At 37.6% G+C, this 26,787-nt stretch overlaps 1 protein-coding gene across 1 annotated transcript in view; it reads left to right on the plus strand.

Annotated features, from left to right (window-relative positions):
• Window positions 1–26,787, plus strand: part of LOC143425950 (dipeptidase 1) — a 115,348-nt gene that overhangs the window by 20,823 nt on the left and 67,738 nt on the right. Inside the window, exons 2-3 of the mRNA XM_076899043.1 lie at window positions 3,185–3,605; window positions 9,256–9,564. Of these exons, the coding sequence (XP_076755158.1) occupies window positions 3,363–3,605; window positions 9,256–9,564 (552 nt within the window). The 5' untranslated portion in view covers window positions 3,185–3,362. The remainder of the gene's footprint in view (window positions 1–3,184; window positions 3,606–9,255; window positions 9,565–26,787) is intronic.

Here is a 26,787-nt window from a genome sequence, read left to right on the forward strand (position 1 = left end):
CGAGCAAGGAAGACCTCGTATCGCTCTGGTGAGCCGCGTTTGCAACCAGCCAGAGAGAAAATTATCTAGTGAATCTGACGGCAGTTTTGTCGACCGGCTGGAAGCGTATTGCGCGTTTGAGCGCGACATCGCTTTTATTTCACGCCAACAGCTGATAATTTCCGCGTGTAAACGCCTCTCAAGAATCCGACGAGCAGGTTATTTGTCGTTCGGTACGGCGGCAAAGCGAGAAACTGCGTTTGTTCGATGTTATTCGATGAGATTTCGATGATCATTCTCAGAAATAGTTAAAAGGTACTCCGCGCTCCTCGTTCGATAAATAGTGCGTGCCTTTTTTGTTCTGTTCGAAACGATTCATTCTATAGGACCTGCGAAAATTATGCGAATTTCACAGTTCGCCATTGTTAAATATCCTCAATTTTTCATTTCTCTGTTACGTGTTTTAATTAGTTTTTCATAAACTCTGCATGCGATCAAAAATCAAGGGGTAATGGTAACAGAACATAATCGTTATTGTTAAATGTGGCTAAAACGTTTAAGTTTTAAGAAACCTTAACCGAGTCTCGCAACAGTTTCACACGTAATGGCTCAAAAATCAGGAAAAACTCCGTTTTAACGGTTGCTACTACCACTTCGACAGGTTCACACAGAAACATCTCACAAAGGCGAAACTTTAATAATCGGGCATCCTTTCGTCCATGCGATTTCTACAAATACCCGAAGCGGGTATTTGGACGTAAACGCGTCGAGGTTTAATTCGTTCATTCTTTAATAAGTCGACGTTTTAGAGAATCATATTCTTTAATTGTACTTTTCACCCCTCTTCGCGTTCGTTTTTCTCCCCTTTCTACGCTTCTTACGCTTGTTACATGTCCGTTTGATTTTTTCACGATGACGAGTCTTCCGATTGAGGAGAAGGATCGAGGGAAGCATCAACAAAGGGATAATAGATAGAAGGAGAAAACAAGCCAACCCTTCGTCAGATTCTAGAATTATAAATTTAACGGTCTCGCAGATTGCCTCTTTGTGAGCGCTTCGGACAACTTTAATTAAAATTCTTGGCAATGTGTGTCGTTGAGCCGTAACGTCGACGAATGAATGCCGCTCGAATATTTGAACATGAATAATTTTCAGTCTCGCGCGAACAATTTTCCTAGTTTGATTATTCGACTGTGACAGTAATTCTGCCGTCCACCTTTGATATCGAGTAATTACAATTTGTCAAATTTCTATATCTTTCGATAAATACACATTCGGTAAATCAACGCGTATTATAGAACCTAAAAATTGAATATGAGAAGAATTCTAAATAAGTACTAATATCGAGATTTGGAAAGAAAAATTTACTACCGAGAAATAGATATAACGTTCCTCGTTCGCTTTCAGACGTCAAACATCCGAAAATAACGGTTTTCGTACTTCCTGTCCAAGCGTTGTTATCTCCACTTTGTGCTTTGCCTCAAATGATCGTTGAAAGCTTCGAGTAAAGCTTCCTCGCGGCATAGAAAGTATCCGTTCGCCGGGAGGAAAGAAATTGGCGACGTATACGATAGGCGAAAGAAAGAAAGAAAGAAAAGAAAGAAAAAAAAAGAAAATGGAAAACACCGATGGAATAGGGGCACGTACACTGTGGAAGTGGTGTTTCGTGAAACGCAGACGGAGTGGAAACAGATAGTGCAACGATGGACTATAGAAACAAAGGATCTCGTCTGGCGTAACAAACTCTAGACCGCGGCTGAATTGTGTTCAGAAACGGCAGTGGTGGATAAGCGTGCACGCATGTACGTCTCGACATTTCTCTTCGCCGCGTGGTCAAGCAAAAAGAAAAAAAGAAAAAAGGGACGCGGACGGAGAAATGGACGGGGATTTCATTTCTTTTTCCGCCATTTGGAGATCGATACCACCGTTGATGAGGATTGATCGCAGGGAATAATTTTGAGGAAGTATACGTGTACCGAATCAATTTTTTCGACTGGTTCGGTAAAAATAAGAACGTCTTCGAGGGATCTATGAATCGCTAACGACGATTAATTTCGTAAATAAAGGATCGTTAGCTTATTGTAGCGTGATACGTACACGTAGGAAAATTATTTCCGATACAAAGTTATACCTTACTAATCACTCTCACTATTTTCGCTCCATTCTTTACTCTCTTACTGTTCGTTCCCAACTAACTCATTTGCCTCGAAAATTTACCCCGCTATCCTCGTGCATTCATTTCTGAAACTCTCGCGGTCACTTCTTCTGCACCTTGGCTTCTCGAACTCGAAAAAAAGTTTGATTGCCTCCGATTTTTTTACCGAAAATATTCTCCTACAACAGCCAAAACAACAGAATACTCGATTTGATTCGGCATAGGTATTCTTCGGTAGATAATAATATTTTTCTGCAAAATATCGTTCGTTGCTGAATTTTCGTGCCACAAGATAACGAGAGGCAACTCTTATTCTTCGTACGATAGTTACAAATAGATGGCAAATTCAAGTGCCCATCGAAACGACCTGACCGTGCAGGATAATTAGTGGACTTGGTGGACTCCCTGAAGATGGTTCGTGAGGTGCCTCCTATGCACGGATACAGAATTGATGTGCGGATATTTATCGCGAACTATTTACGCAGAGGTGCCTTTGGTTTCAGGAAATAGTTTGATCACTCGATCGAACGAATCAAGTCCCTGTTTATCAATGATCGTTTGATGAAATGATCGAATGATCAGATTGGCCAACAACCAACGGTCTCGGAAACCGACACCGCAGATGTATTTATATACTGTCTTACGAGAGGTTATCATCGAGTGGAAAGGAAAGCCTTCTAATTTGTTGTTTCGTTGAATAAACGAAATAATCTTCCGTTGGAGTTACTTATTATGGTAGGATGCCTTTTACTTTGTCCAGTATCAAGTACTAAACAACACAGAAGTCATATTCTTCTAACATCTAATAACGTCAACAGCCTCCTCCTTCGCATAACATTCTTCCATTATTTATATATAACTGCAGCGAACTGTTTATCGATCTCTTCTCGATTTTGGTCGTGAATTGTTCATCTGCTGAGAACTCTTTTCCCACTCGGTCCAACTTGACCTCATTGATCCGAAGACACTCAACTAACGTACGTTAACGGAGCTGAATGGAGGTACAGAGTGAGACAGTTGCGACCTGTCTCACCCTGTATTCCTATTCAGGTCCGCGTTAGGTCCAGGCTAGACACATTTCGCACGGCCGGGGCACCGTCTCTAGGAAAGCAATGATGGACCCACATGGAGAACGGCTCGCGACAAAGACGAGGTACGCGGCATCGGTCGTGTACGCGGTGATGCAGTGATCGGAAGTGACCGAGCAGTGGTGATCGACGAAAGGACGATGCATCACTCCACTGGTACCGGTTACGGGACTGGGCCTCAAGAGCGAGTGCATCAGGCGCCACGAACTACCAGCCAACCGGACAAGTGTCCATACGAGACCTACCAGGCGCAGATACCAGACTGCTGTGCGGCAGCAGCCGCGGTCCAGGATCCGTATCCACGACCCCCGAGCGGATATGACGGCAGATGCTACGATGAGTGCCATCGCAGGACTCCCTATCAGGAAGATACCTATTCCCAGGTACGTGGCACCAGACTTTCGTATTTTTCGTATCATTTCGAATACCTTTGTTGGTAATGCTGATATTGTTCGGATCACGGTGTTATAATAAATTCTCTTGGGGAGCACATTGGATCTCGCATCTGATCTCGTGTCCGATACTTTTCAATTTCAAGCAGAAGTTTAAGTTTAAGTTGAAGTTTATGCGTAAAATCGAGTGAACTGCTCATTTATGAGCGAACGTTTTGCATGTGATGTTTATTCAAGGAAAATCAATATTAATCGTAGGTTTGATACTGTTGGTGGTATGATTTTTGTTGAAAATATTTTTTATAAAAATCTAGATTCCGAGGAATAGTTGTCCAAAGAGTCCGCGAGTCGGTATTACAAATGGCTGGACGAAAAACCAGTAAAAGTTATCCACAGTTTCGTGCCGTCCTCATGTTAATTAAATTTAATTTCGGTCTGAGGTGTGCGCAGGTTCCTTTAATCGACCCAATAGAATCGAACAAGTTCATAATGGATGGCGTTCGATTCTAATATTTATGATTATTGTTCGTTGAAAATTACACCTCACATCCTCGCACCCGGCGAAATGGTCGGATTAATTAGTGCCGGGGAGGGGAAATTTAAGCCGATGATGATACAGGATATGAATTTCTTCTCTAAGTCTAACTCCAGCGATACGAGCCATTTTGACTTAACTAATTCCAAGACTTCGCGTTATACGAGACTGCCGCGCAAAACACTTACAATACAACCTGTTTCCGTACATCGGCTTTTGCACGCCCAATAACACTTTAATTAGGACTCATTAATTAAGCAGTAGCCGCGGCTAATTTCTTTGACAATCACTGCATTAGCCTGTCTTCACTTGTGAATAATTTTAAGTAACAGAAATATTAAGATAACTGTATATGATGGCGTGAAAAGTAATTAAAATGAAATCGAATTCGCGAATTTATTTTATAGCGTACGAAAGTTCTCTGAAGTTGGCACCAATGACAAAAATAAAAATTAATTTCGCCTTTCAGCTAGAACATTGCCAGAATTCTGGAAATTTTCTAAAGAAATGTGATAAATTCGAAATGAATGTCTTTTCCCAATTCTTAATAAAAAAGTTCAATAGTTCCAATGATTGACGCGAACCGGTCGAACCGTAAAATTCTGTTACCATTTGAACGATTTGCTCTTGCTAGTAATCGAATCGCTCTCGATTCGATTACTGCAATATTAGTAGTAGTCTGGTTGTTAGTGTTGACCGTTCCAACGACTAACGAATCATCACCAAAAATCACTACTTCGATGCATTTTACATTTATTTTTCTTTGCTCTTTCTTTTCTCCACACCCAGTGACATTTTTTTTAACGAAACCTCATTTCCTTTCGAAATTCCTGGCCAGGTATGTGTGTGGACCTTTGTGTTTCTTTGATCCTTGCTTTAGCGATCATTTTATTACTTCTCTAGACTACTTCACACTTAAAATTAACGATACGCCCATATTTCTTTGAGCTTGGAATATTAACGTGGCTACGTTTCACAGAAACATGTCGCTACCTTAAATTATTCCCACTGTTACATATTTTCCATCTGCACCCCTACCACTGTTCCCCTTTAACTCACGCCTCAACCAACCGACAGCTCTTAGCGTTACAACCTTCAACAATTAAAGGATAATGGTAAAGGACCGTACACTGTTGTTTGTTTTTGCATTTGTGGAGAATTTAATATGCACCAGTTTATACCATCAGACTATTTATAGATAATAGGTCTTAAATAGTTTATTATACTACCGAAATATATAATATTTATGAATCATTTAGTTGCGTAGATGATTTTAGAAAATAATTATTATTTACTATAGATGTTAGTGAAAATTATACAAATTTAGCTAATCTATTGTAAGTAAAAATAATGAATGTCTGTAGATACGTATGCACGCATAAGAGCATTAGCAGAGGAAAGATGAGATTAACGATCAGTCTTTAATCACTAGACTAGCAAGTTTGAGTTTGTAAGAATTTCAAATTTAGGTGGAAAGGCAGCAAGTACACTTTTCGAACATAAATTGTTGAGAAAAGTTATCAGAGAGACGTTAATGATTTACCACGGAAAATGAATATTTTGTTTAAAATTCTTTTCCGTAATTCCGTTTATTTACATACTGTTTGTGCCAAAACGTCAACGTGAAACGAACTGGTTTTATTTTTACAAAGATGTTCGTCTGTTTTTAATTTATCATAAAACTCGTATAGTAAAGGAAAGTGCATGTCTTTCCTTTATCATTTTTATTCGTTTGCGACACGGCTGTTGGTCTAAGTGCTGCCCCTGTTGCGTCCAATATCAAAATGTTCGTCACTGTCAACAATATTCGTTGCAAATAGTTGCAAACAGTGTAACGCTATTTCAATATCGATATAAAAAAGAGTATCCAAAGAATGGGGGAAAAAAGTCGTTATTTTCCATAGTCTTTCGTTTCATGACCTGGTTGTCAAGTGAAGTGTATCACTACGTACAACGGCAAAAAGATCTGTCTCTGACAACGAGTATGTAGTATTGACGTATTTCAATGAATACTTGAACTCTCAGAATTCGGCTCCAAATTTCTAGATTACCTTCGATTTTCATGTTTCGTGCAATTAATTATAGCAGCAGAGATACTGGCTCCATTTATAGACACTATTTTTGACTAAAATAAGGCCAACACGATCTAATGTATTATATAGATTATTGGAGATTTGAAGAAGAAATAAGCTACAATCAAATATGATATGGTGTACACGTTTTAATCAGAGAAACCTCATCTTTATCAAATTTTTACCACTAAAATATCGAAAATAAGAAATTCGATCACTTGTCGCTACTGCCTCAGAATACGGCACGAGACATTGTGGCGGCCCTTCGACACTCGCCACTAGAAAGACATCAACACCTATAGTTTCCCGAAAGCACAACCAATATATACCACTTCTTGAGCTATCCCTAACATCCCCGCGTCTAAGGCAGGGCCTGCTAGGTAGCTTTATTGATGAGTCCACTAGCAGGCCCAGGACGAAACGTACTTCCCTCTCTTTTCTTTCCTCTTTCACAGCAAACCAAAGCAACGGGCTTCAACATCTTATAGTACTTCATCGAGCTTGTGAAAAAGAAAGTTGAGCGTTTACACATTTGATCGGGTCCTTGGAAGAACCAATATCTCTAATAGTACGACTTGTATGTTGCAATTATTGAGAAAATTTTCCATTTTCATCTACTTGAAAATTACCATTATTATGCCTTTTCTGTTTTCACAGATATCGTTATTCATCCTATAATCCCTTTATCTTACAACCCTATCGCGAAGATACAATCTACATTCGTATGGTATTTCCAAACCTTGAAATCTTTTTTACATAAATTAAGTCCATTCTAAACATAAAGAAAGTAGAACAAAGAAAAAACTAGTTAATCAGTGCTGAATGTGTACTAATATCAGGACCAACCCAAAATTATCTACCTGGCTAAACTGATAATATGTTCATCCGAATACATATCACTAACGACCTAAATCTATGCATCCCTCGATGTTCACTAGCCTGAAAGCAAATCGATCGAGTAAGAAATTCGCGTGGTTCGTCACGATGCACGGGACGAAGTTTCTGCCAGCAATCCTCCCGACGGCCATTATGGGTTTTCACGATCCGAAAATTGATTCGGCAAGTGTCGACGTGCATGCCTCGAGTTCGAACTTTTGCCGTACAGTACATTTGGTACTCGTATCGATTTGGCCCAGATTCCCCGTTCCGCGTTTCGTCGCCATATTTTTGGAATTCAGGTAACGCGCCGCGAGCCTCCGCGTTGCTTGAGGAGACCAGAGGAGGACGGAGAAATGCCACCGTCAAAAATAAATCAATGTTTATTCTCCAGCAATAAGCGCGGGAATGCAGCCACCTGCCACTTCCGAACTCGTTCGGCATTGCCCTGATGCAATTTCAATGCGTAATGCGGGCATGAAATTGGTCACGTAGACATTACGACGCCTCACTTTCCTGTTTTTGTTTTGTTTGTTTCTTTTTTCGCTGATACTGTTCACGATTATCGAGAAAATTAACGGATTTCACGTTTCTATTTACATTGCTAAACGACCGTGTCATTAAAAATGTTTCCCAACAGAAAATGGACTTAATAATATGTTATCGTCGATATTTCATCGTATTAAACTGTATCTAGTTTTATTTTCACACTATTTGTTACATCAAAGTATGATTTTTCTTCAACGTGACGAAATTTGTCATTGAATTCCCAAGAAAACCGATAATGAATTAAATCAGAGGCGCAGAGTATTGAAAAATGTCAAAAATTAGTGTATCATCGTTGAGATTAACAATGAGCGCAACCATACAGACGATATTGCATAATTTGATTTCATATGCCCAAAATTAATTACTGAATTTTGTTAAAAATCTTTGCACACTACTTTGTTACACTACTATTGTACTGCATTCCTATAGATTTCCATAATTAATTACACGTCACAGATATTTCAGAATTGCTTTTCGGAGATTCGAAACAAAAATGCAGCTATTTATAAATAAAAACTCTGAACATATATTTTTATCCGTCCTTTTTGAAATAATAGGACGTGCATAACCGTTGTTGATACTTGTAACGTAACGGGATCGAAGGTACAGAGGAAAATCGATGGCAAAAGAGTAATGGGAGATCGATAATGTTCCTTCGTGTATATCATTCTTGGCCGATTGAAGCGGAGAATGGCCATCGAACCGGTTTCCTTTTTTCTTCTTCTCCTTCGTTGCCTTTTCTCTTTTCCTACTTTTACTAAGAAGCAAGTTATCTTCGTCACACACACAGACATACCTCCAATTTCTCAATTCTCTACAATCTATATCTAAAAAAGAATTTAGACTACTTTATTATTTGAAACGGTACGGTCGAAATTTATAGAGGAAGGAAAAACGAACATCTCCTGTAAGATGAGACAGAGGAGTTTTTATTAAGAACATGTTCATCAATATCAACGGTAAACATCCGAAGAACAAAGCCTAGATAAAAGTTCCCTGTGGAGAACGTTGTTTCGTTGTTCACGACTCGGGACCATTTTCAAAATGAAATCGATACCCGTTGCTTCTCTCACAGGAAACTTTTCCGCGCGGGGAATTATAGGTTAGCAGATTACTCATACGGAACGAGGGCTAATTAGAATTTGAACGATACAGAACAACGGAATGTGCGGATTGTTATTATTATTCATAATATTTAATTTCCTTAGTACCGCTGGACTGAACTTCATTTAATTAAAGAACATACGCGTGTACTCTGTGACAATCGAACAATTATACAAACAGCATTATAAATGTAAATATATTTTGTAGTTTAAGAAGTTACTCGATGGACAAATTAGAGTACTCGAAGTAGCGAGAAATCTTAATAGTAACAAATTTGGTAGGGGTAAATCAAAAAGTAAACTAGATAGCAAATAATCAATCGCATAAAAGAAAGCTTCAACGATCAAAAGACTCGACCTTTCGTTAATGAAAGACGATATAAATAAAATAAAAACATTTCATTGGTCATTACTTTTAATTCACATTACCATTCTCCGTCGAAGAACTCATCGTGGATAAACCGATGCTAATCGAGCTAATCGGAAAAATGGCGTTGGTGTCGCAGGATGTACCTACGAGCTTCCATCGGCCCCAATCCAGGTTGGGATACGAGGAACGTCCCCAATCTCGTGTGGGATACACCTCGGATTCCAGGTGCACCAGCGGACTCGGGTACGACGACACGGGTGGCGGTTACCTGGACCAGAACGACCCGAGAATGTATTGCACCAGCGGTTACTGTATGGGGGACACCATGATGGCTGCGAGCAGAGGCGTCTGCGGCGAGGAGGTCGAGCTAGATATGCGAAGGCACATCCAGGCATGTGCCTGCACTTGCAACCACATGGGCTACGGGAACTACATGGACTATCAGGTAAATTTCCCGTCTAATTCATACCGTCTTCCACCGCGGTTATGAGCCACCTCCCGGGGGACATTATGAAAGTGAATGGAATCGATTTCGGTTCGATTAACGTTCCCGTGCGCCGGAGATGACTGTGGTTCTTGAACATCGTTCCGTGCATCGCAGTTCCGAATGGATAAGGTGTTTCATTCAATTACGAGCGTGTAAAACGTCTCGAGTTCAACAGAAACGTAAGTGAGACGTTATCTGCAAAATTATCCAGGCCACACGACGGTAAACTGTGAAAACGACAACAAAGAAGTTTTCACCAGTATACGATCTACCACCGTGTATTGATTAGCAATTTTAGTAGAAACGATGAAAATTCAACACCTGGATATCCTCAAATACTCGCGACTAGGAAAAGGACGCTACTTTTTCATCATTTCCCGGATTTTCGTTGAAAATAAACGTTTTAGTCTTAATGGCTGCGGTTCTGGTCTTAGCCCTTGCATGAGAAAAGCTGAACATGGCCCGGTTCGTCAAGGGAAGCTCAAAAGTGTCCAATCTCCAACATGTCCGAACTTTATCGAACAAACAGCTTTTAAATCCTTGACTCTGAAACAGTATCCTAAAGGAACTCGGACACACTTTTACTAGCAGCACGAGCGCGAGGACACGTGAAAACCCCAACGTTGAAACGTCTAAATATTATATTTCAAAAGGATTCTTTTTAACCGTACGACTTTCCAGATTACTTTCTTATTAATCCCGCAATAACAGTTCCGTTCTTGAGCTCGGCATTGATCGTATGCTGAACAATGTGCTTATGGAACTTATGTTGAGTACTTTTTAGTAGAGAGAAGGTTTTAATATACCTAGGGGATACATACCACGTATTCGGACATTACAATAAAAGACGTACTGATCGATTGAATAAAAAGCGTCTGCTATCTTTCAAAATTATAAAATTATCAAAAAATTCGAACTCAAAATTTAAAAGTGTGAAGTGCATGATGAAAGATTCTCTCTGATCGATAAATTGGCTATGCTAATTACACATACATTATATTATAATTATCGACGGACAATGTGTAAGAGCAGTTTACTTCGATAAGAGAATATTCGTTTTGGTTTCGGTAAAGAATAATCGACGATAAAAAACAAAAAAGTCATCATTTGCGAAGCACAAAGAAGGCGTCTTGTTCGCGAGGATTTGTATCCAAATCGATACCAATAGTATTAGGTAAAACGAAAACGCGAGGTACGTGGTTTAACCAATGACGAAGACATGGAAGCTGTCGCCGCAAGGTGTTGCAATCGTGTCGTTTATAATTGAATCGATTCGCGAGCACGTTCCGTTGCAATGCGAATAAATAACTAATTCGTGCGGATAGGCGTCGGTGGCTCGTCAAATTATTACAATTCATGCTCCAGTTTTCCGGCAGCGATTTTCATTCCGCTCTCTCTCTCTCTACCTACGGAACCAGTCTCGTTTAGACCACTAAGGCGACTTAGACAGTAAACGCGAGTAATTCGTTGCAGTCTGAAAAATTCACAAAGAATCCCTCGTCTGCCACGGCTCTCTATGCTTTCCAGCTTCGGGCAGCGCCCTCTTGTCTTTTATATCGGGTCTTGAAGTTCTCCCTGACTAGAGTCGAGAAACACCATGGTTGCGATAGAATGGTGATGAAGGGGTAAAGAAGAGACGGAAAAGGATAAAGAAAGGAAGGATGACAAGGCGGCACTCGGTTTTCACCGAAAGGAAAGACCCGACGGCGTTATACTTTAAGTCTTTACGATTACGTACTTGCGATAACGTACGAGCCTTCTATGTAACCCGAACAAAAGGTTACTCTTCTTATAGAGAGCTATGGCAGCCGTATGTTATCGGGCCGTTTTCTCTGCTCCTTTCACATCGCGGATGCAAGCTTTGCAAGACATTTCAAGGTTCCCTAATGTCACGGAAACGCGATGTTCAACTGCGATGAGAATGATCGCTTGTTCTTTTATCGATCCCTAGGAAACGTACACGGAGGTTCGGACAACTTTTGCGTAGCCAGAAGGAAGGTCTCACGTTTCCTTTTGATCAACTGGTGAACAAGCCTCCTGTGAGTTGATCAGTAATATGTAATTGAGATTGTCGATATTATTTAAGGAACACGATAAATTATTAATCTGTTGAAAAATACGTTGCTGAATGCAAAATAAATAAACATATATACAAACTACTGAAACTAGTTATCATATATTGCATTCTGTAATCACACTTTATATACGAAATTACCAAGTCAGATATAATTAGACAAATGTCTCTTGCATACGTATTAACTGCAAAGTCTGCTTTGTACAACGTGAACATATTACATAATAATGAAATTATGTAATTTACATGTACATATTTATTAAATAAAAAGAATTACATTAGTGATAAAGAACTATATACTTCTTGTACGCTGGCTACGCAGCAATTCAAAAAGTATTCAAAAAGTAAAACAAACGCCACTGAATTTCGTGACGGCATATAAACACACACACACACACACCATTAATACGCCAAACTCTTACAGTTTGGTCAGCCTGATATACAGGGAGGGGCGGTGATTATTAATACACCTCAAATATAAGAGATTCGAAGCTATAAGTTTCACAGAAATTTTTGCTGATATAAAATTGCACAGTACGGAGGGGCCAATCCGTTGGCGAAAATAGCTTTTTCGAAATGGAGGTATGTCGGACATTTAAATATCACCGTCATTTTTTTAAATGGATCGGTATGTTTTTTTCCGTAATACGATAGAGTCGTATATATTATTAAAACAAGTTCAACCACATGTAACATGAAGCCATTGAAGGTCATAGAAAGTAGAAAAAGGCGATAATACTTACAGTTTGGTAGTATAATAAGTATTCGAAATGATGACCACCGCTGTCAGAACTTATTGACGCACAGGCTGTAATAATTCGCAGTTGCATGTCGTAAAGTGTAGTTGGTACTTTTTTGTACAGTTTCTCTTCCGGTGTTCTCCACAGAAAGAAATCCAAAGGTGTTATGTCTGGTGAACTAGCTGGCCACAATATCGGACCGCCGCGTCCAATCCAATGATTTCGAAACTATATATCCACTTCCCTTCGTGCAATCAATGAATAATGTGCATTGTCGTATAAGTAAAGGTAATTCTCCTAGAAAAAGACCCTGTGTAAAATTGGTATTGATATCATGAACGTGTCATAAATTCAGTTTTCGAAGGCCCTACGTTTATTGCTGCTCGGTGGCGGTCGGAACTGACTAACCAATTTATCGATACTAATCTTATCATGTTTAACTTATCCTGCAAACTGTTAAAATGCCCTTTGAGCAATGTTTATTCACAGTGAAGTAAACGGTAAACATTATTACCGCATACTTACCTAAGTACCGTACTCTTACTACCGTACGAACACAGCGTATATAGGGATGATCTGTTTTCTTCCTTTTCTATCTTTTTTTTTATAAACCTACTATTTACAATACGTATGTTTCATTTACTACCAAAACCGTAAGTATTATTGTCTTTCTCTACTTTTTATGACCTTCAATGGTAACTTTATGTTACAGGTCGTTAAACTCCTTTTAAGATGCTCTATCGTATTACGGAAGAAAAAACATACCGACCCATTTAAAAAATGAAGGTGACCATCAAATGTCCGACATACCTCTACTTAAACAAAAACTATTTTCGTCAATGGATGGCCTTCTTCGTACTGTGCATTTTATATCAGCAAAAATGTCTGTGAAACTTATAGCTTCGAAGATATCTGAGGTGCTAATGGTTACTGCCCCAACCTGTACTTGGTTACACCATGGCAATAGGGTTATCATAATATCGACTGATATACATATACTTATTTGCTAGTTGATGCATATTTTTAGGTTCCAACATTCCTTTATGCTTCTTTTGCAAATTCTGAAAACCTTTAATGTCATCAGCTACGTAGCGATTATTCCGTAGTTCCTTAACAATTTTAAACAGTCCTTTAAATTAAAGGATCAATTTTATTGACGCGCTTGTGGTACTACCAGAGTCTTGTGCTTATTATTAAAATTTTGTGTATTATATCTTAGTGAAACAACTATTTTTTCGGAAGCTTTAGATCTAAATTCTCCTAAATTTCTATCCTTAATACTATTTACATTGACATCTAAATATTACTCCACTTCGTAACACACACATCACCATGTTGATCTTTTGCAAATAACATTCGGCTTAGTGTTTCACCTGTGTTTTTATTTACAGTATTGTTCAATGCATACCCAACCTTGTGCAACAATTTACACCAAGGTTTACCGTCGTTAACACTAACTAGTTTGCCTAACATTGATACCAATATTCTGTTTACATGCTTTACTTGTCCAACTAATACATGTTTAACACTTTTCTTTTTTGAAAAATCTTGAAACTCCTGTAAATCTCCAGGTCTAATATAATGATATGAGATTTACTGTAATATGCAAAATAGTCATAAACAGGAAATAACCTCTCTGTAATTAAGAATATGTATTTCTTTCGTTGACAGTTTTTATTTTGCTTACTTTACTTTACTACAGCTTACTTTACTACAGCTTTATTTTGTATACTGATAATCGAAATGATCAATATACAATGTCGAGAATGATACTTCGCCTTTCGGAATAGCATGTAATAAACCTTCCATTTTACCCACCTATGGAGAATATGACAAGCATTTTAGACAATTTTGTATATGTTCATTAACCTTTTGTTTTAATTTTGGGAACTAATAATTCTTTAAAATATTATCCGTAGTAAATACTCTCATCTTGAGATTAACACATGGCCAAGTTGTGTTCAAATGGATTATCTTTGTCAGTAAATATAGAATAATTAAACGTTTCTATTTTTAACGTCCAACGAGCAATGTAAGGGTTTATGTCCTTTTTCTGTAAGGTTAATTTTAAAGCGTTACAATCTATTACAGTCTTAAAAGGAATTCCGTAAAGATATATCCCAAATTCAAATGAATAATATTTGCTCACGATTTCCATCGTCCGTTTGGAAAAATAAAGTATTGGATGCCATTTAAAATCTGACTTACGTTGTAACAGAACAACACCAAAACCTAATGAGCTGGCATCGCAATATAATTCTGTCGGATCCTTACAATCACAAATTGATAAAATCGATGCGGAAATCACAATTTCGCTTTTAACTTTTCAAACGATTCTCGGTGAACTTGAACTGTGCGTCCTTTTCTGAGAATGCCAAACAATGGTTTCGTTATTATTGAAAATTTTTCAATAAATTTTCTAAATTATGAACAAAGGCTTAAAAAGCTTTGTACAGCTCTCAAAATTTTTTTGCCGCCTCGATACCAGATTCCGTAGATCTGAAGCTCGTTGCTTCGGTTTACTGTAGAATAAAGGAGAAAAGAAGGAAGGAAAGGAGAGGGGAAGAACGTTTTGTCCTGGGCCTGCTAATGGACTCATCAGTAAGGCTACCTAGCAGGCCCTGCCTTAGAAACTGAGATATTAGGGACAGGTCAGAACTTGTATATATGGGAACGGATAGGTAATCGGGTACTTTCGGGAAACTGTAAGTGGTGCTGTCCCTCTAATGGCGAGTGTCGGGAAGCCGCCACAGATTTAATACCATCTGCCGTAACAAGATATCCTAAATATTCAATCTTAGTGTAGAAGAATTTACATTTACCAAGTCTTAAGTTAACTTTCTGTGGTTGAGACAAGCAATCTAAATATACGTTTCAGTACACTAAAATAATGTTCAATTGCATCAATGACAATTAGAAAATCGTCAATATGAGCCATAACGTCACCAGAACAAATCAAGTCACCTAAAACTTCATTGACGTACCATTGAAATTTCGTCGGTGGGGGTTTTAATCAAAAAGGCAATTTCAAAAATTCGTATTGTTTAAAAGGTGTACTAAGAAATTTTAATTCATTCTACGGCCATATTTATATGGAAAAATCTATCCTTCAAATCCAAAATATTAGAATACCTTTTGTCTTTCATCACGTTTAATTGATCTTGAATCACTGGGATTGGGTAATTGTCCTGCGCTATATACTTATTTAAAGTCCTATAATCAATACACATATGATACTCTCCATTTGTCCTACGCACTAGAACAACTGGCGATGCAAATTCAGGTTCACTAGGTCGAATAATTTTGTTCTGTAATAAATTATCTATTAATCATTTCTTAAATTCCTCTTTTCCCATATACGGGAGACATCTTGGCGAAGATTGAAGGGTTGTAATTCTTTGATTTGTATTTTTAATTCGACCACAATTCTAGTTTCTTCCAGACGTTCCGATTGAACATATTCAATTTCAAATATTTTTTCCAGTTTAATTTTATCCGTGTTTGCAATCTCGGGATCTATATTTAATGATTCAGTCAGATTTATTTGATTCCTGATTGATTCATAATGATCAATATTTAAAACTTCTATAAAATCATCTTGTGCTTTTTTTGACATTAGATCAACCAATTTTACGATTTTTGACAATATTAAAACGGAGGAGGAAATGTACATTTGCTGAAAACTGTAAGTGTCGATGTCCCTCTAGTGGCGAGTGCCGGAAGGCCGCCACAATCATAGTAATTGGACTATCGGTATCTATCAGTGTTTCTAATGTCAATTTAATATTAGTGCTACTATGATACATGTCATACGCGATCGTTTTTACAAATTCATTCATCTAATTTCCGTAGATATCTGTTTACCCTTGCATTCATTAATCGTGTGTCTCCCTCCACATTCGAAGCACGCGTCTTTTTTACGCTTGGAAAGCTTGCAGTTCGTTGAGATATGTCCAAAATTTACCGTAATTATAGCATCTAATTTTTGTTTGCAACGTACATATTTTATTGTATTGCTGTATCAGTTGTCAACATCGTTTGCGATGTTTACAATTTCTCCTCCTTTGTTTTCTTTTTCAGTAATGCCGAGTCTCTGTTCGGTGTACCTTTTCCAGCGGTCAAATTGATACCTTCAAAAGTAGCTAACAATGCGTTGGTATCGGTAGATGCAATCTGGCTAAGTATCGTAATTGAAAGTCGGTAATACCCTCAACTACGTATTCTACCATTTCCTCTTCATTCACCGGCATGAGATTTCCAATCTTTATTCTCATGTACTCGATTTGTCGTGTACGTACGTACGCATTAAAATTTCCTTCGGGCTGTCACACTCTTTCTTCAAATTTTTTACGAAACTTCAATCTGTTCTTGCATCTATTGAACATCCTTCGCATTTCTAATAAAATTTCAGCGGCATTCAATTTGAGATTTTCAGCATGAGAATGATACCATTGATACGCATTTCCTTTCTCTCGCGCTTCTACTAATATTTTAGTTACCGTCGCGTCCAATTGGTACATTTCGATAAGTAAATTCACCTCACTTTCCCATACTCAAAACGAAGATCCGTCCGACCCGTGAAAATCTTTTAATAAATCAATAACGGCTTTCAAATTTATTTTTTATCGCGTTTTCACTGAATTAGAACTGTTTGGTGTGCCGCGTAAAAGTGCAATTTCACGTTTCGCGATTCCCTAGTTCTCTTTCCATTAACTATCACTTTCTCTTCAACAATTTGAGTTCATGACGCAATCTATTGTCGGCTTCAATAATCTGTTGTTCATTGCTCGTTCCACTCGAAGCTGCTAACGGACCTTGCGCTTTACAATCCGCAACAGTGTCCGCAGTTCCTGTGCTTGTCAAAATTGCTTCGATTTCATGAGACCAATTAGCATGCGGATCAGCGTCTTGGAATCAATTAATTAAATAAATTTTATTCTCTGCCATAGAGAGCCCACTCTTCATCAATGTAGAACCTCCAATTCGGTGATTTTGCAATCACTAATATTTTTCACAACTTTCCTAGCTGGCAGTATTTTGGATATAAAAGCTTTAGACGAAACAACACTCTCGTAGTCACCACACAATAACCAATTACACTTGCGTCTCTGTCCCACTTCTAAGTTTGTAATGTTTACATAGATATGTATTAAATAAAAAAAATTATAGTAGTGATAAAGAACTATATACTTTCTGTACGCTAGCAATCCAACCTTCGTCACGATCGTCATGTATTCAAAAGTAAAACAAACGTCTCTGGATTCGTGACGACACACACACCATTAATACACCAAACTCGTACAATTATTATTAAAAGTTAGAATCAAAATGCTAGCGGTGTAATATATTGTACAATATTTAACACAATCTGAGCAGTAAAAAAATTCCCTCGTACAGTCGGCAAATTTTAATTATACTCGCCCTTCAATGTGGACCGTTTAACATATTATACATATATCATTTTTCCCTCCCCTCTGGTCGCACTAATTTGAACGCTTTAAACTTGCCTCCCGGCAGCAAGGAACGCACGAAAAGCTGAAGCTGCGAGGCAAAATAGGTGGCTCCTTGTCTTCCGGCGTGTTGTGAGCCTTATTGTTTCTTTACGATTATGCGTGAACTCTCCATGCGAACCTTCCCTTTACACCGGACACCGTGTCCACCTTGTCCAAAATTTTAAGTTCAAAGAAATTAATTTTAATCCCGCGCTTCAGCTGAAACTATAATCGAGAGGGAAAGTACAGATATCTAATAAATCGATGATTCTAAGTCGGAATTGTAAAAGATGAATCGCGTTGAACTTGGATAATAACGGAACTTTTTTAACAGACCCGATCGATTTTATTGAAACACAGGTAAGCACTCTTGGGTGTCAGACAATCAGGAACATCGAGAACCAAGTTCTACGAGCGATCGTTCGAAACAATTAGAGGAAGAAAACAATCAGATAAAAGAGTAAAATGCAAACGAGGAGGAGCAAAAAGAACGTAGCGAATAAAGAAAAAAAAGGGCTGGAAAAAGTGGTCGTTTGCAAAGAAACGATCTGGGAGAAAATGTTCCCTCGCAAAAACGAATCCTTTTGAGCAAACCGCACGGTCCTCTGGCTCGAACTCTGCCATCGATGCTTTCGTTTGACCAGGTAAGCCGCGCGGTTACAAAAAAGACAAGAAGAGAGTCACGTATACATGCACGTATAAGGAGCAGTGCATAAAGTAGTGGTAACAGAGAAAGAGGCGAACAAAGACGAAAAAAGAAATTCATTTTGAAATGGCTCTGCCCATGGAGATGTTACAAGTCGAACTCCAGTGTCCTGGTTCGTGGTAGCACCCTGAATTCTGGCTAGCTGCCAGTCAGTTGCAAAAGGTCCGGAAGAGACCATCCACCAGTGGCGTGGGATGGGGGGGGGGGGGGGGGGGTATGCGGCGGTGATAGAGGGAAAAAAAGGAAAAAACGAGAAAAATAAAAGTGGTACGCACGTATCTATCATCGTAATACCTGTCAGGTGCGGCCGAGTGTGCGTGTATCCGGGTGCACACACAAATGGATTCGCACACCTGACCGTATATGTTTGCAGGAGTGGAAGAAGAGGGGGCAACAACCCATTGGATAACCGCATGCGAGTGAAACTTTCTAAAAACCATTTCGGCCAGGTAGAGAATCCATTTTCGGACGTTGCTGCAGAGAAAAAAAGATGACGGACCGACGATGAGAGAAACGGAGAGAGGGTGGTAGATGCAGTGATGTCGAATAAAAAGAGATGAAGACAAGGAGAGAGATAGGAGCGCGCAAACGTGTAAGGGATGGACAACAGTGCAGAATGGGGGAGGAGGGTGAAACGTGCATGCAGAAAGGCAGAAAGTAAATGATGGCGCGAGAAAGAAGAAGAGATGCACTAGCTTCGCGGAACTAGTCGGAGAATGAAGGGGTAGCGTTACCGCTGCACTGCAGCAAGCAAACTTTAGCAATATACATACATATAGTACATGTGTATGTATACTGACTCGTGTGTGCATTTCCGATTGTGTACAAGCAGAGCGTATGTAGGGATGATCTGGTCCTTCGATGAAGCTCGTATATTTCCTTCCCTTTGTTTCATTCTCCTTCTTTATCTGATTTACATCCAGGCTTTTTAGTAAATCTATATAAATAATATATATATAGTATATATTGTAAATATATAGTAAATTTTATCTTTCTATTTTTGTTTTCTTCCTTTTCTATCTTTTTTTGTTTTGTTTTTTATACCGTAGCGTGTGGTAGCGTCGATTTTTGGCAGTACCACTGAGTTCCAATTGAGGGGCGCTGCGTAATCATTTTTCATCGACCTCTCGTCCGGTCTAGTTTAAATATTTTCTTTATTTTTCTAGCTACGATGAAATGGTTGTTTGTTGACGCAATTATGTAAAGACGGTATGGATTTTTTATAGAAATTTCAGTATCAACTCCTACTGAATATGTTGAACTTTCTATTCAGATGCGATGTGATGAAAAGTGTTTTGTTCGAAAGAAAATGTATCGGTAATGCATTAAAATTAACCAATTGATTCATCAATGGACCCGCTATTCAAGTTAACGAGCAACTCCTAGACTCGTAAGTAGAATAGGAAAAACAAGTAGAAAAATCTTTTCCATAACAAAATAGTTGCATAGAATATTTGCCGATTACAAGTGTCGATACATATCTATAAGTATTGTTACGTGTAATAAGAGAGAATTCAATTATTATCAATTTATTGTCTCATGATCGTGTAATAAAGTTAACAACAGTCACATAACATGTTAACAAAAGTCAGGCATGACTATGTTGAGAGACAGATGTTATGATGAATCGTAATATTAAAAATCAGTGCGCACTATTCGAAATCGGGTTAATTTCGGGTACCTCTGTAACAGAAACCGAACAACCGTTTGCACTCACTCTCCCGTTTTTAAATTACAAACAGGGAATAAAAACTATATGCATTTAATGCGAAGTACCTACAATGACTCTTAAAATATATTAGCTTTTTAAAGCAGTCTTTAACGAGTTTAGAATATTTATGATTTATTTAAACGGCCGCTTGGTTTAAATAAGAGAGTTTGAGTTCCAAATGGTACCAAATAATGCCCATACATTTTACACAATCGTAGTCGCGTTGAACTTAATGTACGTATATCGTTAAGAGAGCTATCGCACAATTTTTTTTTTAACTACTACAAGTTGAAATAATTTAATTCTGTCGCTTTTTTAAATATTATGTTAGATAATTGTATTTAAACAAGAAATAAATTTCATTCTAGCATTAATATTTGCAACTGCAAATATAAACTCAGCACAGTTACAACTACTTTATTGATATACAAGATGTCGAAGGTTGAATACAGTGCACGGAACATTTCTACCCTTTCCATAACTGCATAATACATACGAAACACTTAATTAGATTGCTTCAAATAAAGCACTTCAGATCATATATGGTTAATAATTTCATTAGAATACATTTCCTAGATTTTTCATCAATTTCCATCATATTTTCAAAAACGTTTCTTGGACGTTTTAGTAAGCCCCACGCCTATCCAATACACTTGGTTGGCTGCCTCAATAATTTGTGCCAGCCTCCGCAACGTCCGCGTAAAGCAATAAAAAAAATAGTCAAACAAAAATAACGTTTCGATTAAATTCAACTTCCGGATCGTAATTTGGACATTCGCGTGCATTGCCCTTGTACACAACTCTCGCAATGACACGACGATTCAGGCGTGCCACCGGAGCGAGAAACGTTCGAAATCAGCGTTGTCAAAAACCTCGATAAATCCTGGCTGGACCTGAGAATCTCGAATTCATGGTCGTCCGTTTGGCGTGTACCTCGCTAGTTGGACGAAGGTTGTCGGAACGTTCAGGTGTCGTTCCGTTTCGCGACGGATATTGGATTTCCTCTGTTTCCACGAGTTGAATTTGAGTTAACCCCGCTCGCTTGTCAACATAAGTATGCAACATAAGCGAACATCTTCTTTTTCCTCTTTTTCTTTCTATCTTTCTTTCTTTTTCGTTTCTTTTTTTTTATTTTTGGACTGTTTAAGCCGACTTACATATTCCGCGTTACCTGCGATACCGAAAGTTTTATCGCGCTTCTCCCTTTGTCGTCAACCACCGTGCACAACACATGATTCACAATTTTTTCTGCTATTTTTTTGAGACCACAGCTTCTCGTTACCGAACTGACAGCCGAAACGCAAACGTTCACGCTATCCGATTGGTCATGGTATTACGAGTTCTCAGTGTGAACTAATTTTTGCTAATTAAAAATAAGTTTAATGAATAATAAAGTTTAATTTTGAAACTCGAAGATTACTTTTTCATTTTCTATGCGAAAGCCAGGATTATCTGCAAAGTAGAAGTTTACAGCATCTCATTACTCAAAGCCAGTAAAATTTACGTATGTTAAAATCAGGTTTTCACGTTTTGTTGATATAAAAATCTTTTCTCCTTTTTACAAGCGTGTGTACATAGATCATACAACTTAATGTAACATCTAAGCTCAAAATCTTCATACATTCAACAACTTAAATACCTCACGTGATGAAACTCGAAATATATTGTACTATTACTGCTTCATATTTTTTAATTTTTCACCACTTGACATACAATTGGTTAAAATTATTTCTCTTCTTATCTAAAATGAATAATTTATTCCTATAAAAAAAGTAACATTAACAACCTATTGTTAATATTGTGGTTTACATTTATATGTATATCGTAAATTATATGGATAATATCGATTTTTGTTTAAATATGTTTGCATTTACAAAGAAATTTCTTATTTTAGTTCAATTTCGTTTCAGATTAATGAAATAGAAACTGAACTCACCAAATGTGGTCAGACAATGTTGTCTCTCATTCCTCTGCCACGGCTTCTCTATTGTTACGTCACTCGTGTCATGATAACTATAATAGAAAGGTCATTACCAAATAATAGAAACTGATAGAAAGGTTAATCTGTTAAGCTACAATTTCAGACAGATATGAAATTATCAAGTCTTGATTAATCGTTCGCGGCATTGAACAAGTTTTTTATAGATTCAAAAAGATGTTAACTATTTTTTCCTCCTTCCAGGTTTTCTATTTCATTCCTTTCCATTATTTCTTTCCTAATTGCTGAAGTTACTTCGGAGTTACTTCGGAGTGACCTAATTGCCTCTACCCCTCCTAATGAAATACTTTGAGTTATGACACAACTTCCTGTAGACCCAGGATGTTTTCTCCGCGCGAAGGCACAACATATTTACTAGCGTTATTATGGAATCCAAATTGTTTTTTTATAACGAAATTGACTGGAAAGAATGTTGTATTATTGACAATATAGCTAAACTACGCAAGAAGGGAATAAGGGAAAAAAGAAGAATTTAAAAATATAATTAATTTCACATATATTATTAGGGATGATATATATGATAACTATAACTATGTATGCATATATCTAAATAACTAGGCGAAAAACAACCCTAACGCACAGAACGAGTCTGTAACGGCGCGTTTAGTTTTTAATGCAATGTTGGTAATTGGAAAAAGGTCGGCTGTAAGTAGGAGTAAAATTACTTTTTAGACATGATGGTCCCTGGATATTCGTTAAACTTTCTTCTTCATCCGAATGAAAGGTAATCGAAGTTTTCGTGTTCAGACTTGTTCGCGTTCAAACTGCTTCGTACTCTTCTAGCCAGACTGTCTTACGTTCGTTGTCTGTAAAAATTGAAATTCGCTCTGTGTTACGCGTGTAACAAGATTAGTTTAAAATTACTAAAAATCTTACGATAGAAGTGAATTAAAAAGAGCATTCGTATGTACGAGATGTAATTTCCTTGACTTTAACAATTAGAAAGTCACCCTTCTGGAAACTATTGGGAAAAAAAATATTTATGCAGTCAAAGAAGTAAAAGATATTCAAATTTAATAGAAAATGAGAGATTATTAATTTTCACTTATATTTATTGATAATTAAACGAAGAATTCGACATTGTTCAACAAAAGAAGTTAGTTATACGATTCGGAATCCTGAGTAGATGAATTTGTAAAATGAGGGTAAACTAGCTGCGGTGTAATTACATCGTAAACCGTGCTGTCCATATGGAAATTGTAACATTAACCGATGGAGGAACCATATAGGATGGAAAGTTTGGACTCGAGTCAAGCAGAGGACGATTGGGAGTTTCGTGTCCATAAGCGAAACGCGCTGCTTTGAATTTACTTATTACAAATTGGAATTAGTTTGATAACCTGTTACGTGAACGGCTGATATTTATTTTACAAGAACATGTACATCTGGACCAACCGGACTTACCACAAATATGACAATTTATTATACCGTGACCATCCAGTTCGCGTTTACCGTAGACGTAATTCATCGCCTCATTGTTATCCGTACAATTTAAACTTTAATAGTTTACATTATTAAATTACTCAGCTTTCTAAACTTTTCGTATTTAGAATATCAACATTTATGGATATATCGGAAGTCGATTAATAGTGTATTAAAATTAATTTAATATCAGGGTTAAAAATCCAAATCAGGTTTAATAAGTATTAATTGTTTGCCAGAGAGACTTTTCGACTGTTTCTTTCTCGACTGCAACTTTTAAAAGGAACGCTTCGCAGCAACTGGTTATTTTACTATTTTCAATTTCGATGGAAACAGCGTGACGCCGAGTAAAAATTTCTAAACGCGAGCTCGTCTTCGCGAGTCCTGCGTTTCTTCTTAAAAATTTATCCTATTTTCTCGCACTCTGCTTCTACACTGTCTAAGTACGGTAATTGCCCGTCAGGTGCCAGAGTTATGTCTTTCATTCGTATTCCTGGGTAGTGCGTACCTAAATCAATCTCTGTTTGTCTAGCATTAAAGTTCACTTGTCCTCGTTTGTGGGTAAATATTCTTTACCATATTCTAATATCACTTCTAAAAAAAAAAGAAGGAAGAAATTTGAAAATGTAGAACGTAAAGTTATAAAATTAATCTTGGATTAATGAAATTTTGAAAATAGAGAAGAAAAAGTAAGAAAAAGTATTAACTATTGCTAAAGAAGAGAAGAGATGGGTATGTAGTTGACGGATAGGGCAGTCGGAAGTGAACGAACGGTAAGGGGTTGTTTCGGCATGCAGGGGTGGACATCCATTGTGGCCGGTAATCGAATTTTTCAAAATCGGACATTTTTGTGCCGGCCGTCTTCTTGCTCTTTCTATCTGGCAGCTTTGTCGTCCCTGCGATCTAATTATAATTGCATTACCGCAATCTGAAAAATAACTGGAAAACACCACAGCTCAACGCAATTATCTTACGTTTATGGTGAGAAATTGAAAGTGCAAAGAAAAAAGAAAAAAGAAAGGGAAAAGAAAAGAAAAGCTAAGAATCAGTTTCAATCGCACATTTGGGGCATTTTGCAGAATTAAAAAATTTGATTGTATCAGTAACATTGTATCGAAACAAACGATTGTTTCTACTTGAACATTTTGCGACAGGATACATTTACGACAATACGAGTGTATTACACATTTAATACTCTTGAATCTATAAATATAATATATTAAAAACATGCTCCTTTTTGCAGATTGTTGTTTTAAAAATAGTATTCGCAGTACTAAATACGAATATGTACGTTTTATAATCTCCATTATAATATTTCATTTCGCTGGACATTTCTCGAATCAAGGCATCTTTTGCAATAATCGGCTCCAGAATTATCCATGCAGAATGTTTGCAGTCCGTTACGTAACGATAACAATCGGTACTTCGAATTAATCGTTGTGTACCGTAACCAATCCGTAATGTTCGAGCATAATTTCGCACGCTTTCTTGTTGATATGTAATTATTGGACGCGATTTAATCCATACCTGAACTACACCATACCCACCGCCGGTATAGTGTGCATTCGTTCCTTATTTTGAAATCATCTCCACTGATTACAATTTGGAAATTTTTACTTAGCGACCCTTTCTTTTCAGCGAATTTATTCAAACAATGAATAATGAAAGAAAAATCATATTTATAGAAAAACATTTTGGACAACAACATTGATTTATTTATGTTTGAAGAAATTGTTTTTATAGAAATAGTTCAAATTTCCATTGAATTTCTATTTCTAAAAGTATTTCTCAAATCGAGTGCAATTTAACAGTTAATAGTCAATCAGTAAAAAGATGTTTGAATTTTCGTATCGCTTCCACACCTTTTTTTTCTACGAGTTGCCCCATCAATCTGAAATCCCCGTTGGATTTATATAACCGCCTCTCCTTATTTTCCTTCTTTTCCCCTCCGTCTGTGCACCTGTTGCCACAGAAATAGCTTTACGAGACTGATCGAGAAGAACAAGGGACGATATTTATTTAAAACCGCCTATGCGCGTTCGAGCTAGCCTGCCCTTTTCATTTATCTATGATTATCGGGGTAGGAAAATCGTTCTTTTCGATGCATGTTTATTTTCGTTGGAATCTTTGCGAATTTTTTAAATATAGCTTTTCCAAACAAGAGTGATACCGCTTACGTTCACTCTCAGAAGGATAAGATAATTCACAAAAGCGTGAGAACGCGAACTAAATTGAAATTTTTTACTCCGTTCGGAACCCATGAAATTTTGTTTCCGCGGATTAATACAATATATATTATGAGCAAAAGTACCCAGAATTTGTCAGTAAAACGAGAGCGGTTCTATTGTTCATCGATATTTATTATATTCCCTTCAAAATAATCTCCATCACAAGCAATACACATACTCCAACGCTTCTTTAAATCTTCAAAATATTTTTCGTAGGCGGGTTTCGGAATCCCCTTCAGCTCCTTCTGCAAATTCTTCTTTATTATCTTAATCGTCTCAAAACGCTTTCCATCAAGTGGTATTTTGAATCATGGGAAGAGGAAAAAGTCACACGAAACCATGTCAGATGAATAGGGAGCTTGCAGAACGGTATTAACGTTGTTTTTGGTCAAATTGTCGCGTACAGATGCGCATTGACTAGTCTCATGCCAAAAACATCGTGCATAATGCTCTGGCACCGATCCGAACGAGATACCAAGATCGGCGGCTATCTCCCTCATGCTCACACGACAATCTTCGAACACAATTTTCTGAACTTTTTCGATGTTTTCGTCAGTCACAAAGGTGGGTGGATGACCAAAACGAGGCAAATCATCAACTATAGTACGGCCCACTTTAAACTCTTTTTACCATTCATATGCTTATGTGTTCGACATTATTGTGCCTCCTTAGGCTACCGTTAACATTTTCAACGCTTCCATACATGATATTTTGTTAGAAACACAAAATTTTAAGCAAACTCTGTAAATTCAACGTGGTCAAATTCACAGAGTACACCAAACAATGACTTGTTTACAAAGCTATCCGAC

This window comes from Xylocopa sonorina, chromosome 8 (genome assembly GCF_050948175.1).
Source record: "Xylocopa sonorina isolate GNS202 chromosome 8, iyXylSono1_principal, whole genome shotgun sequence".
Lineage (NCBI taxonomy): Eukaryota > Metazoa > Arthropoda > Insecta > Hymenoptera > Apidae > Xylocopa > Xylocopa sonorina.